This window comes from Schistocerca cancellata, chromosome 6 (genome assembly GCF_023864275.1).
Source record: "Schistocerca cancellata isolate TAMUIC-IGC-003103 chromosome 6, iqSchCanc2.1, whole genome shotgun sequence".
NCBI classification, from domain to species: domain Eukaryota; kingdom Metazoa; phylum Arthropoda; class Insecta; order Orthoptera; family Acrididae; genus Schistocerca; species Schistocerca cancellata.
The window spans coordinates 200,114,822-200,133,120 of NC_064631.1; the positions used below are offsets into that span (position 1 = coordinate 200,114,822).

Genomic DNA, 18,299 nt, shown 5'->3' on the forward strand with positions numbered 1-18,299 from the left:
CTATGTGTTATCAATCAAGCAACAGTATCGTTGTGCCATTCTTCAATATGATAATGTTCATCCACACATGGCGTCTGCATGACCTTGAGGTACTCTCGTGGCCAGCAAGAGCTCCAGATGCGTCCCCAAAAAAACATGCGTTGGACCACCCGATATCACGGATCAGTTAGAACAGCTGTGGCCAGCTTGCCTAACGACATGGTCGTACAGTGAGTTTGCAGCACCCTTCCACTCGAATGAGTGCATGCATTCAGATCAGAGGGCATGCAACGCGATGCTGATGAGTGGGCTCATATTGCCAAGTGTTTTGCCCCGTCAATTGCTGAAGAGTCCTTTGTTTCCACCTTCCAATCTGGGTGCTTCGCTATTTTGCTAGATAGTGCATAATAAGTGGAATGTGTGTTACACAGGCAAACGTGAACAAGTAAGAAAGCTCTATAAATCAGACTAATCATCAGTTCCAGTTATTTTCACCCTCTGTAACCTCAAAGTGACATGGTAGACATTCGTATAAGTAAGAGCCATATTGTTTATGCCTGGCCCTCTGTAAACGAAATTTTCTGAATTTCCTCTTCCACAAACGCCGCTGATATAGGGAAATGTGGGAGAAAAGTTAACTTAGAAAGCTGCATTGTACGCTATTTGAAATATACAGAGTTTTTGTGTAAATTTGAGGCGACGAAATATCTCGAAAACGACGCACAGTACGAAAGAAATGTTCCTGGTGAATAGTTAATATTACTAAAGCGGACATCCGTCTGTGTTACAATCAGCCACCACCTAACCTTCCCTCCCGCGTGAGCAGGATCAACTGAGCGGGATCAACTGAGGTGGACCAGCTTAGTATTTTCAAGTGGGAATCCCTCACTTTTATTGCACATTTGAATTCTCTTCCAAAAAACACATATAGTTTCCTCAAAGCATTGTTTCCCATTCGTGTCTGTCGATAAATATCAAGAGTGCTTGTTAATGCAATTAATGACCGACGCATTTGATACTACATTTAATTTACGATGCCGATGTTAACTCTTGTATTGTAACGATTGATACCGATGTTCCAAAGTTAGTTGAGCGTTGCAAATGAGACTGTACAATACAAATAATGTGGCTAGACATTGATATTTCTGGCATATAAGCTACTTGTATGGTAACGTAGTTTCTACCAGGTGTAGATGTATGAAACCGGAATTTCTCTAATGATGGTGCTAGCCGTCAGTGTAGGGCCCGTGAGATCGCGTCTGCAGCGCCATCTGCTTCCTGCAACGGTTGACGACAATGTCAACACAGGTGTTCATGAAAATACGAAGCTGACCGCACTCACGCAAGAGGGATGGTTAGGAGCTTGCCAGTTGTAGCACAAACAGATGACCCCTTTGGTAATATAAAGTTTTTGCTTAGAATATTTTTTCGTAAGATGGGTCGTTTCCGAGATATTTAATTTTCCCAACTTAAAAGAAACTCGCTGTGTACACAGTATGCATATGTTTGTTGTTAAGCATAATGTTATAAGTGTGTGGATAACCTGAAAGTTTGTTCATTTGTATCTACTGTGAGAAAGGCTACACATTATGCATGTTGTGATACATCAGACACGCACATCATGATTTTTCTACACAGCAGCAATCTGTCTCCTTGACAGTAACGCATGGTAGGAATCAATGTGCACAATTGGCGAGCTGGCCTGCTAGGATAGCCTGTCATCTGTGGTGCAGCACGCTGTACTAAGCTCACCATCCCAGAAAGCCATGTGGAGTAGCCCGTAGCCTGTTCGGACCAGGCCAAGAGACATGGGCTGGGTGGTCTTAAACTTGTCCGTTGCACATGTCCAAACAGCCAGCAGTCATATCCCTACATATGCGTCATTACTACTTTAGTCTACATTATGTCATCAAAAGTATACAGACATCAGTGAGTGTCAGTTCACCCATCGCCTTAATGACGGGTTCAGCTCTTCACAGAATACTTTTAGTGAAATGTGATTGTCTGTGGAGGAATGGCAATCCATATTTCCTCAAGAACTAAAACTAGAGAATGTACGCTGAAGCGCCAAAGAAACTGGTGTAGGCATGCACATTCAAATACAGAGATATTTAAACAAGCAGAATACGACGCTGCCGTCGACGACGCCTGTGTAATACAAGCATCTGGCGCAGTTGTTAGATCGATTACTGCTGTTACAATGGCACTTTATCAAGATTTAAGTGTGTTTGAGAGTGGTTTTATAGTCGACATACGAGCGATGGGACGCAGCAAGGTGGCGATGAAGCAGGAATTTTCCCGTACGACCATTTCACGAGTGTAACGTGAATATCAAGAATCCGGTAAAACATCAAATCTCCGCCATCGCTGCGGCCAGAAAAATATCCTGCAAGAACGGGACCAACGACGAATGAAGAGAATCGTTCAACGTGACAAGTGCAACCCTTCCGCAAATGCTGCAGATTTCAATGCTGAGCCGTCAACAAGTGTGAGCGTGCGAACCATTTAACGAAACATCATCGATATGGGATTTCGAAGCCAAAGGCCCGCTCGTATACCCTTGATGACTGCACTATACAAAGCCTTACGCTTCGCCTGGGCCTGTCAACACTGTCATTGGACTGTTGATGACTGGGCACGTGTTGCCTGGTCGGACGAGTCTTATTCCAAATTGTATCGTGTGGATGGACGTGTACGGGTGTGGAGACAACCTCATGAACTCGTGGATACTGCATGTCAGCAGCAGACTGTTCAAGATGGTGGAGGCACTGTAATGGTATGGGGAGTGTGCACTTGGAGTGATATGGGACCTGTGATACTTGTAGATACAACTCTGACAGGTGACACGTACGTAAGCATCCTGTCTGATAACCTGGATCCATTCATGTCCACTGTGCATTCAGACTGAGAATGCGACACTCCACACGCCCAGAATTGCTACAGAGTGGCTCCTGAAACGCTCTTCTGAGTTTAAACACTTCCGCTGGCCAGTAAACCCCGGAGACATGAACATTACTGGGCATAATTGGGATGTCTTGCACGTGCTGTTCAGAAGAGATCTCCTCCCCCTCTTGCTCTTATGTATTTATTTACCGCCCTATAGGATTCATGGTGTCAGTTCCTTCCAACACTACTTCAGACATTAGTCGAGTCCATGCGACGACGTGTTGCGGCACTTCTGCGGCTCGCATGGGTCTTGCACAAAATTAGGCAGATGTACCAGTTCCTTTGGTCTGCAGTGTAGTTGTAGTATCGTAGCCTACCGATGGTGTTGGAGTCGGCACCTTGAAGATTCCTGCAGGCACTGCGAGTGGCGGTTTGAACATCGCAACGAAGAATCTCTTGGCTGCCAGTTAGTGAAGACTGCTAGGACAGAGTTATAAGCGGCGGGCACCTGGGCACCAGACTTCTAGTTCAAGGTTACTTCTCGTCGCTAGTTGGTGTTCAACGTTACACTGAGTTATTGATAATAAACAGCTGTACTGGCAATGATTCAATGTGCATAGACGCACATCTGTGTCGAGCCTCTGCTTATAGGTAACCACGGCTGCCACCAGTTGTCAACAGGGTAGCATTTATTCACCCACAAGTTGAGTACAATATACAGGGTGTTTCCCTACATCTACATCTACATCTACATTCATACTCCGCAAGCCACCCAACGGTGTGTGGCGGAGGGCACTCTACGTGCCACTGTCATTACCTCCCTTTCTGTTCCAGTCGCGTATGGTTCGTGGGAAGAACGACTGTCTGAAAGCCTCCGTGCGCGCTCTAATCTCTCTAATTTTACATTCGTGATCTCCTCAGGAGGTATAAGTAGGGAGAAGCAATATATTCGATACCTCATCCAGAAACGCAACCTCTCGAAACCTGGCGAGCAAGCTACACCGCGATGCAGAGCGCCTCTCTTGCAGAGTCTGCCACTTGAGTTTGTTAAACATCTCCGTAACGCTATCACGGTTACCAAATAACCCTGTGACGAAATGCGCCGCTCTTCTTTGGATCTTCTCTATCTCCTCCGTCAACCCGATCTGGTACGGATCCCACACTGATGCGCAATACTCAAGTATAGGTCGAACGAGTGTTTTGTAAGCCACCTCCTTTGTTGATGGACTACATTTTCTAAGGACTCTCCCAATGAATCTCAACTCGGTACCCGCCTTACCAACAATTAATTTTATATGATCATTGCCTCTATAAGTTACGAAGTAATAGGCGACGGAAATGTTTATTGCGTTAGATCACCATAAGAAATGGTACACTGTCTGCGGAGCTATGAACATAGTTTATTGTGTTATTATCCAAAGAGTTACAGCAAAAAGATACAATTTTTAAATGGAACAATAGTTGTTTCTATCATGCACTGGAATCAGTAACACCAGCTGTGTATACATCAGTTTAAATTACATTCCTATCACTTTTAGTTTGGGAGCTACAACCCTTCAAAGTTTCAGGGGCAGATACCACACACGCTGCGCATAACGCAATGCGCCTTCTAAATGTGATGCGGCCGCGTTGTAACGTCGCCGGTGTCACGGAGCGAGAAGCTTCCTCGATGCGCTGTTAGACTGCCGACTGTCGCCGCACACAGCCGTATACCCGACAGTTCCAGCCACACAAATAAACGGGGCTCAATATGCCGCAGTTGCTAACATCGGACGAAGATGGCATACGCGAACAACGGGTACGCTGACATGTTGCTGATGCTCGGTGAGTGCCGACAAGATGCCACTGAAGCAGCCATGGCGCACGCTATGAGATATACTAGGCGAAGAGCTCCGTCAGCCATTACGTTCTTACGTGCCGAACAACGACTTCTGGAAACAGGCAGCTTGGTAATGTGCCGCAGTAACGGACGAAGAACAGCAAGAAGTAAGGAGATGGCTTCAGATGGCTCTGAGCACTATGGGACTCAACTGCTGTGGTCATAAGTCCCCTCGAACTTAGAACTACTTAAACCTAACTAACCTAAGGACAGCACACAACACCCAGACATCACGAGGCAGAGAAAATCCCTGACCCCGCCGGGAATCGAACCCGGGAACCCGGGCGTGGGAAGCGAGAACGCTACCGTACGACCACGAGATGCGGGCAGTAAGGAGACGGAGGTGTTTGTTTTAGCTGCAGTATACCACAATCTTCATGTCAGCTTACGAGGCGTTGCTGCAGTCGCTGGTGTCAGTCTCACACCTGTGTGGCGTTTAGAACTTGGCTACAGGTTTAACCCGCACCCCCTATCACTGACTCAGGGACTGCATGGGAACAATTTCCGTGCGAGAGTTACATTCTGTGAGTGGGCCATGCGTTATTTCACACCGGAGTCTTTACAAGGTGTTATGTTCTCTGATGAGTCCACGTTCACAAATTGTGGTGCAGTGAATCGCCATAACTTGCACTATTGGGCCGCAGACAACCCTCGGTGGGAATGACCTGTCGATCGTGAACGTAGGTGGTCTATTAGTGTATGATGTGGAATCGTTGGGGATGAAATCATCGGTCCACACTACTTCCCAGGTACACTAACAGGTGAGTTATATCGCGCGTTTATAGCTGACGGTTTGGGTGGTCTCCTTGAACATGTGTGTCTACACAGAGAGTCCATATGTGGATGCAGCGCGATGGTCACCCAGCCCATTCTGGGCGTGCTGTCATGGAAGAACTAAACGACAGGTTTGCAGGAAGGTAGTTGGGGCGCCATGGTCCTCATTCGTGGCCCACGAAAAAAAAAAAATGGCTCTGAGCACTATGGGACTCAACTGCTGTGGTCATAAGTCCCCTAGAACTTAGAACTACTTAAATCTAACTAACCTAAGGACAGCACACAACACCCAGCCATCACGAGGCAGAGAAAATCCCTGACCCCGCCGGGAATCGAACCCGGGAACCCGGGCGTGGGAAGCGAGAACGCTACCGCACGACCACGAGATGCGGGCGTGGCCCACGAGGTCGCCCGATTTAACACCATTAGATTTCTTTTTGTGGGGATGTCTAAAGGATCGTGTTTATGTCACTGAGCCTACATCCCCAGATAATCTAAAACGGCGCATCGAGGACACCGGCGATGTTACATCTCGACCGCAGGTCTTTTAGAAGCCGCACTGCATTGTGCATTCAGGAACATGGACACACATTTGAACATCTCACTTAAATCAACTTCCCACCGCCAGAACATCCATCACCCACCACACAGCCATGTATTATATACAGCGTGTGGTATCTGCCCCTGAAACTTTGAAGGGTTGTAGCTCCCAAACTAAAAATTATAGGAATGTAATTTAAATTGATGTATACACTGCTTTAAAAATTGTGTCTTTTTGCTGTAACTCTTCGGATAATAACACAATAAACTATGTTCATAGCTCCGCAGACAGTGTAACGTTTCCTATGGTGACCTACGGCAATAAATATTTCCGTCGCCTATTACTTCGTAACTTACAGAAGGAAACAAATTTAGTGAAACACCCTGTATGTAATTAAAATGCACTTGTGCCAACTAATATTTTGCCTGCCTGTCCAGATTCCTATGGCCACAGATACTTTGGCCACCTTCCACCCATTTATCATTATCAGTGAGGAAGGAACATTAGGCTCCTCGGAACACAAAGGTGACCGACTCGCAACATAATAACAATGATACTGGACGCTGTGGTCTGGGGTGAAGTCAGTGTTGTAGCTCACCTGAAAGGTGCGATCAGCTCGCGACTCTCACCAGGCTAGTCCACTGCAGGAATATTACTGTTAACAGGCCATTGCTTCACAGATTCTGATTTATGATAGGGTGTACTAATCTGCTGATACAAACTATAATCCTATCCGAATTGCTCCTCTACTGTACACAGTGCTGTAAAACCCTTCTGGATCTGACGTTTTCTTAAGCGAAATAATGCGGCCACGCCACACACCACGACACCATATCATGTGTACATCACGCAATTTCACTATGAGCCGCTTGTGTGGTCCAGTGTCAAAAGTCTTCCGGAAATCCAGAAATAAGGAACCTATTTGAAATCCCTTGCCAATAGAACTTAGCGCTTCATATGAATAAAGAGCTAGTTGTGTTTCACAAGAACGATATTTTCTAAACCCATGTTGACTTGTGTGTCAATAGACTGTTAGAAACTCGAAATACACTGGTGTGCAAACGTAAGGGCGAAAGTAATTTTCACATGATGTACCACAGCGGAATGAAATACACGGTGAGACGAACAGAAATGACACTTTTTTTCAAATTTCACGGATGTCACAGCTATTGGTGCTGGTCGCCCGTACGTTAAAAAGGCGGGACACGGTTCTTAATAGAGTGTGTGATCACTACGCACGGTAATACATGCTCTGCAATGGGCCCTCATGCTGACCACAAGGTTGGTGGTGGCAGGGCATCCCATCCCTCTGTAACCTCCCCCTCACTTATCGACCTTAATGACAGTGAAAAATGAAACCGCGTGTACCTAATGGGAATTTTGGAAAAGCAATCGTCACCGAAGTTAACCTGTCGGTAAAGAGGGAGGAAAGGGTTACATCTAAATGAAAGGAAAAATGCAAATGAAACTGGTGGAAATTAATTTTGAAAAGGGGTAAAGTTAATAAAGAAAGTAAATGTGCAGCCGTTATGTTAACAATTAACTAGCGGTAATTAGGTATTTGAGATTTGGGGGAAATTACGGTCGCCAGTCCTAAGGACAATTACTATAGTAACTGAAAAAGAAAGATTATTACACATATAATTAGCACTAGAAGCGTGGCAACTGAAGGTTGACACGTGTAGTGTGAAAACTGAAAGTTTGTCAGAAGTAATAAATTTCGCTACACCCTGACTTAATTTAACAAAAGAATTAATAAAACCGGAAAATCGAAAGTTAATTTAGTGACTGAAATTAATAGTGAGCTTTCTTTCTGAAGCACATCGAAATTCAGTAAAACACGGTTAGTCTTGGACTACCTCAACAATCATTTCAAAAGCTACTTGAATCTACGCAATGTAGAAAGAAGAGATTTAACTTTGAACTTGAATTAAATGATTCTGAACAATTGACATTAGTAAAATTTAGTACGTACCAAGCTGAGCTGTAGTCACAGGTAAGCTAAAATACGGTAACAAAACTCGCACTCTTAATTTGTGCTTGTGTAATCTAAATATTGTAGCCACCTATGAATGCCTTAACTAAACTTTGAAATTAAAGCAGTGGAAACGAATTAGCTATATTACTTTAATGCTGGCGTTTGAATTTCAACGACACTCGGGTTCATTCCGGAAAAGGAAGGGACCCTGCTTGGTAATGCAATTGGGACAATGAGCAACAAATGTTCACGCTAAGTTGCTGTAATTATAGTTACGAAAATGCATAAATGCATAAATATATACAATTACAATATATAAAGAGACAGAAATGTCATATCTTGAGGTAACAAAACAAGGAAAAATCTATAGTACAACAGATGGAAATAGAAGGATATGCATTTCCGGCGTTACACCTCCACCTGCGTGATTTACAACTGCTGGATGTCCGTTGATGCATGTGGATGTGCTGCAGTGTGTCTCCCCAACGCATCCCATACGTACTCGATGAGTAATATGTCAGGGGAACGGATAGGTCAGTCCATTCGCTGAATATCCGATCGTTCCAAGGCTCCTCCACCCGCGCTGTCCGATGCAGTCGCGAATTGTCACCCATAAAAGTAAAGTTAGGACCGAATGCAATCCTGGAAAGAGGCACATGGGGAAGGTGTACAGAGTCAGTAACGATGACCGGTGAGTGTACCGTGTTCTAAGGTTCGGAGGTCAGTACGCCAATGCAACATTAAGTCTTCCCACACCATAACACCTGCACCATCAAAACGATCATGTTCGACGATCCAGAATAAGATTTTCACTCTGCAGCGGAGTGTGCGCTGATATGAAAGCTCCTAGCAGATTAAAACTGTGTGCCAGACCGAGACTCGAACTAGGGATCTTTACCTTCCGCGGGCAAGTGCTCTACCATCTGAGCTACCCGCCCCGTCCTCACAGCTTTATTTCTGCCAGTTATCGTCTCCTACCTTCAAAACTTCACAGAAGCTCTTCTGCGAACCTTGCAGAACTAGCACTCCTGGAAGAAAGGATATTACAGAGACAGGGCTTAGCCACAGCCTGGGGGATGTTTCCAGTTTGGAAGGTAGGAGACGAGATACTGGCAGAAGTAAAGCGGTGAGGACGGGACGTGAGTCGTGCTTGGGTAGCTCAGATGGTAAAGCACTTGCCCGCGAAAAGCAATGGTCCCGAGTTTGAGTCTCGGTCTGACACACAGTTTTAATCTGCCAGGATGTTTCATGTTCGACAATGTTCCTGACGTATTGACACATGTCATCATATGAGTGTACGTCCACCGAGGGCGTACTGACCTCCATACAGGGTGGGTCAAACACGTTGCCGACTAACATTCCACTTTTGTCGCGCAGGAAGCTGCTGCAGAAGTACCCTTTCATCGACCGCTCACGCATTGGCGTTTGGGGCTGGAGCTACGGCGGCTACACTGCGGCCATGGTCCTGGCCCGGGACGACAAGAATATCTTCAAGTGCGGCGTCTCTGTGGCGCCCGTCATCAGCTGGATATACACTGGTGAGTACTGCATAGCACACGCCTCTCTGATACTGGTGAGTATGCAGAAGCTCACGCCTCTCTGATACTCACTGGTGAGTATGCAGAAGCTCACGCCTCTCTGATACGCACTGGCGAGTACAGCGGAAGCCTCGCCTCTGGCCACGGCCACCGTGTCTTACTCGGTAAAGCCAACTACATACCTGGCCAGGCAGCAGGCAGCACCGATATTTTAATGCCGTGGAAGCAGGGAATGCAGGCAGCAACAGTATACACTCAGGTGAATCCCTACAAGCAGAGAGCTTAGCATGCTAAATACCCGTACACCAATGCCCTGACAAGCACGACTAATCGCCGACTGGTGCTTTTCTTAGACAACACTTTTTGGACAATAGTTATTCACAGTGTAATGCGTATGGCTTAAAATTTCGTTTCAATAAACCACTGACCGCATCAGGTCTAGCCCAACATTTTTGTTTTATAAAAATGTAGAGCGCTCTTTTTAGAAACGGCCGTCTTGTTCGCAAAAGTGACATCTCGTTTGCTGAAACATCTATTAAAACCAACTCCCATAATCTGATGAATTTTTATCGGCTTTACCTTGCTTCCCTCCAAGTGCATCCTGGTCCGACAGAAGTTTTTGCAAAGTTGGTGTTTATTGGTGTTGTTCACAACAACGGAGAAATTGCGGCCTAATAACACATTTATCCATATGGGAATGCAGACTTTCTCGTAGAGTTTTATTGTTGAAATCAGACGTAATGTGCATCCGCACTGAAATAATTGTAACAGCTGTCGCCCTCATAGATTTGTTTTGTTCTGGTTTAGGGTGAAAAAACAACTAAGGTCATACGCGACCATGTCAAAAGAAGAACTAACAAGGGAACCTCCCCATCGCACCCCCCTCAGATTTAGTTATAAGTTGGCACAGTGGATAGACCGTGAAAAACTGAACACAGATCAATCCAGAAAACAGGAAGAAGTTATGTAGAACTATGAAAAAAATAAGAAAATATACAAACTGAGTAGTCCATGCGTAAGATATGCAACATCAAGGATACTGTCAGCGCATCAGCGCCGTGGTCCCGTGGTTAGCGTGAGCAGCTGCGGAACGAGAAGTCCTTGGTTCAAGTCTTCTCTCGAGTAAAAAGTTTAATTTTTTATATATTCAACTTCGCTCTCCAAAATTCCAGGACATGTTCAGATTTGCTTGGACATATGCAGCATTTGACGGTCTACACAAGGAAAAATTTGAAAACGTTAAAAACATATGTTTTGACAGAGCACAGGGAAAACTGTGCGAGTGTGAAACTGTTGCTTTCATTTGTTGCAGTTTATGTGACAGACTCTTATGTTTTCATCACTTTTTTGGGAGTGATAATCACATCCACAAGAAAATCTAAATCGGGCAAGGTAGAAGAATCTTTTTACCCATTCGCCAAGTGTACAAGTTAGGTGGGTCGACAACATTATCCTGTCATGTGACGCACATGCCGTCACCAGTGTTGTATAGAATATATCAGCCGTGTTTTTCTGTGGAGGAATCGGTTGACCTATGACCTTGCGATCAAATGTTTTCGGTTCCCATTGGAGAGGTACGTCCTTTCGTCTACTAATCGCACGGTTTTGCGGTGCGGTCGCAAAACACAGAGACTAAACTTATTACAGTGAACAGAGACGTCACTGAGCGAACGGACAGATCATAACTTTGCGAAAATAAAGAAAATAAACTTTTCACTTGAGGGAAGACTTGAACCAAGAACCTCTCGTTCCGCAGCTACTCACGCTAACCACGGAACCACGGCGCTCTTGAGCTCATCTTATCCTTGATGTTGCCTATCTTGCGCGTGGACTACTCAGTTCGTATATTTTCTTATTTTTTTCATAGTTTCACACAACTTCTTCCTGTTGTCTCGATTGAGCTGTGTTCAGCTTTTCAAGGCCTATCCACTGTGCCAACGTATAACTAAATCTGAGGGGGGTGCGATGGGGAGGTTCCCTTGTAAGAAGGACTTATCCTTGGAGAAAAGTCCACAAAATACGCCGTAAAGATAACTTTCTTTTCTTTCTTTCTTTTGCTTACGCCATAGTCCCGCAGTGATCGCAGGGTCGGTGTGGTTAGAACGGATTTGGCAAGGTTAGTTTTAGGGATGGCCGGATGCCCTTGCTGCCGCCACTCCGTGCCCCCAGGGATGGAATCAGTGTACCCCAGCTGTCCGCATCTAGTGTAAATCGTGAAAAAGTGCGAACATGTGTCAAACGTCTGCGACGCATGTAACTGAGGCGGAACGTGGGGACCAGCCCGGTATTCACCTTGCGGGATGTGGAAAACCGCCTAAAAACCACATCCAGGCTGGCCGGCACACCGGCCCTCGTCGTTAAATCGCCGGGCGGATTCGATCCGCGTCCGGCGCGCCTACCCGAGTCCAGGAAGTAGCACGTTAGCGCGCTCCGCTACCCTGGCGGGTATGCTGTAAAGACAACCGAGGTCGCGAATTAAAGATTACATGTGCTTCGCCATATTACTACGGCGGATAAAAAGTAAAACGCGGTCGACAGCCCGCGCGCCGTTCGCTAAAACGGCCGATAACTCGGATGTGAAACATACATTAGAATGTAAATGGTTAAAAAAAGGGCATTCGGTCAGGAAATGGCGAACCGCCAAAGGCTGATGACAATAAGCACAAATTGGTGGGAATCACCACATAACAAACGGCGACAGCTGAAATAACAGTGCCCAATATGAAACCCAGCTAAAATGAGCTCCTCGCGGTCAGAGTGCCGAGAATAGGTCGTCCATGCCGCTGGGAGAGGTTCAGTTCGCCGGAACTTGTTCCCATGAAGGGAAGATCAGTGGTGGTGACAAAGTGATACCACCTGCTGACAGACGGCAACACAGACATCATTGGAAGGAATGGAAGAACTAGTGGGCTGAGCTAGGAGGACTGCAGCCTTGACAGCAGTGTCAGCGGCCTTGTTTCCCGTCAGACCGATGTGACCAGCGGTCCGCATAAACATCACACTAGCTCCGTTAAGAATGAGCAAGAGGAAACTCACTCGGACCCGTTGCACTAAGGGATGGACTGTGTACAGCGCACAGAGACTCTGAGAGGCACTCAGAGAACCTCAGAGAACCGCAGCAGATGACACAATTCAAAATACAGTGTTGGCTGATGTATTGCATGACCCGATACAGGGCGAAGAGCTCTGCTGTAAATACTGAGCAGTGTTCCGGAAGCTGATATCGAAAATCGTCGGGCCAGTGACGAAGGCACCCCCGACACAACGGGTAGTCTGAGAGCCATCAGTGTACATACAAGGACTATCGCATTCCTTGCATAGGTTGAGAAGGTCATTCCTTAACAGATCTTGTTTGCCTTGCGATGAATAATTCTTCAAAATCTCTGCAGGTCTTGCAACTTTCAGCTGCTTCCGATGCCCACAATGAAACTTCTCCACTGGTCTTTGACACTATAAACTGTATTTTATCTTGTTTCTTTTGAGATCGGAGAAATACATTTCTGAAACTTTTTATAAATACCATTGGGTACATAGAATTTTTGTCGTTCGAAAATATTTGAAATTGCCTAGCTTTGAAAATACTGTGTCCAACCTTAGAGGATGAAACAGTCCTCTTGTGACCATAATATCGATCTTCAAGATTTGCGTCATCGCTACTTCCTAACGGCGATTGATTTCTGGAATATGGTTCTTGATATATTTCAAATTGGTTTTGTCTTTTAGGACAACCTTCACCTTACAATTGGTTACATATTCCTGCCACATAGGCAACTCGGATAAAACTTTCTCCTAATAGGATTGAATTCTGCTTTCATTTGTTCCACGCTGTCTACCTCCTCACGTCGTGAAACATTTGGTTTATCCTGTCGCGTCGCTTTCCCGATAGCATTCTGAACTTGCGTGTGAACTTCTCTCCCTTTGATTCTAACTGCTCTGACAAATCCTCCTCTATCTTGTTAAAAAAAAAGTGTGTGAAATCTTATGGGACTTAACTGCTGAGGTCATCAGTCCCTAAGCTTACACACTACTTAACCTAAATTAAAAGAGGACAAACACACACACCCATGCCCGAGGGAGAACTCGAACCTCCGCCGGGACCAGCCTCCCCTATCTTAATCGTCTGTTTACTAAGATAGTCATCATATAAACTCCTGCCCTGTGATTTTTAAAACCTCTACTTGTTTAGTTACTTTATCGATCTTTTCAGCAATTTTAGTCTGTTCTTTATTTATTGCTTCACATTTTCCTCTAATTTGGAGACCGAAGTTTGCAATGTTTCGTCCATTTCATTAGAAGATTTTATTGTGGTATCAACGTTCGGTACCACACGTGTTAGGGGTTGCAGATATCGACCGCGGTCCGTAATAGACATCGCTGGACCCGCGAGTCGCGACTAACGCCGCTAGCGCCGCTCCGCGGCTTGTGGCAAGTATCTAGTGAGCTCTCGTCAACTCTTGCTCAGGACGTCAACTAGGAATGTAGCATAGCCTTCAGCTGATAGGCGCTTAGTCAAGTATGGCATAAGTAACGCCTCCTTAGGTATGTGTTTGTAATTATATGTGTGCAGCGTATGAAGAAGCCTGTAACACAAGTTAAGTACAATATATATTATTTTTTACCAACGACTACTAATTATTTCAGTAGTTGCAGATACAGACTATGCGCCCATCTCCTTACCGACTTCACTGCCAAACCTGGAATATATGTTTCTATTTAGCATTGGCCACCTGTCATCATAACAACTGACGATGAGAATCATAACATTTACACTTAATGTTCATTTATATAACACGCAGATAAATATTCATCGCTTTTCTTAGTACGTGATTCAAGGTCGTTAACAATCTTTAATACCTCATTCTTAAATTCTTGGTCTTGAAGATCTCGTTGTTTCTGTAATTCTAACATCTCCTCCCGAAAAGCTTTTTCCGCAAGTTCGCGTCGTTTCTCTGGTTCTAAAATTTTCTCTCTAAAGGCTTTATCTCTAAGATCACGTTTTTTGTCTAGTTCTGTTTGTTCCTGATTTGATTTCACTGGAAATTCAAACAGCTTATTGATACTGATATCTCCTGGTGGCGTGCTGACCACACTGGTAGGATTACTTTCCTCACAAGTACCTGTAGTTTCAGCCTTATAACTTTCGGTATGATCATTACTCATCACCAAACTAGTTCTACTCATATTTGACATTTCAGGTTCGAACGAATCCTCTGCCCTCTTAACATCTAAACTTTCCACACGGTTTTCATCCTCTCTCGTATCTTCTCTCACCATGGTCCCTAGACTTGCATCTAGATTCGATCTTAAATGGTACCACGTTTCATTGTTATCAATATACACTCTCAGAATAACACCAAAATAATAATACACAATAAATAAAATATTGTTCTAACTACTTATACAGTATCTACGCCACGGACTTGCCTCATTTAACCACGCAATTAAAATTAAAAGGAAGCACAATGAGATACTGTTCAACCAGCAATAAAATGTCTTCACACATACACGTCCAAGCCGCGTAACACAAGTCAATTATCTCCTACCTTCCGTACAGCTTCTGAAGTCCTGTAGTTTCCGGAGGTAGGCGCCTCGTTGTGCTTCGTGGGTTGTCGTAGTGGAGAATATGAAACATATAATTAGAAGTTTTGAGTCACTGTTCTTTACGCAGTCACAACAGTTACATTTCACCATTATTACGTAATAATTGTTTTCATACCTTTTCTCCGAGCCAAGCATTGGGCGCCAGTTGTAGCCGCCCTTCGTCGATCAACTGTCGTCGACTTCTCTGACGTAAGATATTGAAGTTGTTATCTGCTGTATATGCCTGACTTTCAGTTATATCCACATATCACATGGAGCACACACATACATCTTCACTGTAACGGCGACTAAATATCGGGTCTTCACAATAATAATTAATGTTGACTTTTTACGCAGTCGACCGCACTTCATTTGTTGCTGCGTTACCGAACACAAGAGAGTTAATAGCGTCTTTGGATGTTAGTTATTATTTCAACTTCCTATTTTCGACGTTACTACTACTTATCCGGACTGTTTCTGATTTTGTATTATTTCTGTCCGCTTGGAAATGAAACGTTATACAACTTTTAAGTCACAATTTACGCTTCGTAATATTTCATAATCGAACCTTCCGTCATCCATAGATACAGAGATACTACTTATCCGGACTGTTTCTGATTTTGTATTATTTCTGTCCGCTTGGAAATGAAACGTTACAGCTTCTAAGTCACAATTTACGCTTCGTAATGTTTCATAATCGAACCTTCCGTCATCCAGAGATACAGATGATTATCGTTGACTAATAAACACGCAATTGTTGAAATCACTTTAGTTTCTTATTAACAACATTTAATAATAATTAAATGATCATGAATGATTGTGTTTTGCATATAGGGAAAAGGAGGGATGATCTTACAATGACTCTCAGCAATTACGGGAACTAAAATGTCCGTGATTTTTATAGTTTGACACTCGAAGAAAATATAGCAAGGACTATAGTCCAGTACTATACTTCGACACAGTCATTAAAACTTCGTACGACTTTACTTTCACATTCTTATATTCAATGTAACGTCCCTTCGTATACTCCACAGATCGTATTATCGGTTATTCGGCATGTAATAGAATTTAATAGTGAGCGCTACTTTTTCTCGCGCATACAATTCCTCAGACATTCTTAGTGACTTCACGACAAAAGTCTGTTCCTTATAAATTAACTACAGTCAGTTCTCTTGCAATTTAACAAAAGTGCACTGATCCATTTCGTAACATATCATACGGAAATGCCGGCTATATCGCACGCTACAGCTACGCAGACTTATTCAGAGCGCAGAAAACAAGACGAGAGAACTAACAATACCCACACCTGGTTTATATAGTAGAATTTAGAAACTAAAGCAGCCGCGTTAAACCCTATTTGATTTCCATGAAGCGCTACTTTGCTGCGAGCGTTATTCTGATGAGAGATTATATATCGATAATTTTAATTAACATTTTTTCAATGCTATTACTTATTTCAAATGTTATCTATCACCTCTCTCCTACATGATAATAAGCCTGATAATATTGTTCTCAATTGAAAGAGCGGTTATAGAGCGTGGGATGTTAGCTTCCTTAAGCGGGGGAGTAGATAAGACAATATAAAATTGGAAATGGATACGTTGAAGCTACATTTTGAGGGAACTGATGAAGTCCGGTGGTAGGAAAACAGGATTTCTCGTCACTTGAATAAAAGTATACAAAATCAAATAGAGATAGATCTAATAATGAATGAGAAAATATTAATGTCCGTAGTGTACTCCAGCATTATGAATGCACTACCATAGCCAAGATAGACATGGAGTAAATATGCACCACAGTAGTACAAGTTTATGTACCTCCTAACTTCCCAGTAGAGAGATTGAATAATTTCCTTTATTTCATCACACATTCCCTCAGACTGTCAAGAGAGACGAAAATTTAATTGTAATGGGGGACTGGAACTCAATTCGTTGGAAAGGAAGAGAAGGAAGTATAGGAGGAGAACATGGAACGAGGAATATGAATGAAAGAGGAAACCGCAATTAAAATTGTGCACAGAGAATAATTTGACATTTTTTTCTGTAACACTGCTTTAAAATTTTTTTCCTTGTACAGCCATTCTATATATTCCTTCCGACTTTCGGCTTTCCATTCTTTGGTTTTTTGTGCCAATACAACAACGAGACAGATATCAAGGAGCTGGTCAATACCAGCTAGAATGTCACGTTTGCAAGGCAATTTATATGGGAATGACAGGAATAAATCTGAAAACTAGATACAAAGAATACCTAAGAAACAGGAAGTATGAAAATAGCCATCCTGCCTTTGCTGAAAACCTAGTAAATCATGGACATAAACCATTTAAAATCGAATAGGATACCAAAATCGGTAGATATGCGACAACATACTTGCCTAGTATGTTCCTAAGCGCCACGCATAAAAATGGGAAATTCTGGTGCTTATATCTCGAGTTCTGTTGGTGATAAAAATGTAGGATCGAGTGTTTCGGATAGCCTTTGGGTTAGGGACCATTTTTATACTGATCAGAAGGATCGCCTTAGTGTCACTATCCTACAGTACAGGGCAAAAGTATGAATATTACACACTTCCTCCTGCTCGGGTAAATAGAGGAAATAGGTTGGTTCTTTTTGAATTTGATGTGGTCTTCGGTGGGCTTGATGGGAGTTATGGAGGCACCATTATTTCATGGGCGGTTCCATGGAAAACCCAAAGAGAAGCTTTTTGTTTTGTTTTGGCATTTATCTGGTAATAGATATGCAACGAGACGCTTGTTTACGATTTATTCAACCATGAACATGTTTTCGAGCCGCTGCAGGCTCGTCATCAGATGGAGGTGTCACAGGAACATTATGTTGTGGACCAAGTGTAGCTAGATGCAGTGCTGGCGAGTGCAATGCCTTGTGGTATCCACATCAGATTGCTTCTTATAACGTGCGCTATTAAGCAATGTACACAAATAAACGAAGTATGTTTTACATACTTTGTAAAAACATCGAATGTTTACATGCTGTGATCCAGTGTAAAACAAAATGTAGCTACGTACTGTGTTTATTTGTGTACATAGCGTAACAATGCACGTTATAAGAAGCAATCTGTTGTGGATACCACAAGGCAGTGCACCCACCAGCACTGCATCTAGCTACACTTGGTCCACAAGATAAT

At 43.7% G+C, this 18,299-nt stretch overlaps 1 protein-coding gene across 1 annotated transcript in view; it reads left to right on the top strand.

The window, feature by feature from the left end:
- Positions 1-18,299, top strand: part of LOC126190822 (venom dipeptidyl peptidase 4-like) — a 382,023-nt gene that overhangs the window by 336,237 nt on the left and 27,487 nt on the right. Inside the window, exon 14 of the mRNA XM_049931391.1 lies at positions 9,415-9,575. Coding sequence (XP_049787348.1) covers positions 9,415-9,575 — 161 coding nt within the window. The remainder of the gene's footprint in view (positions 1-9,414; positions 9,576-18,299) is intronic.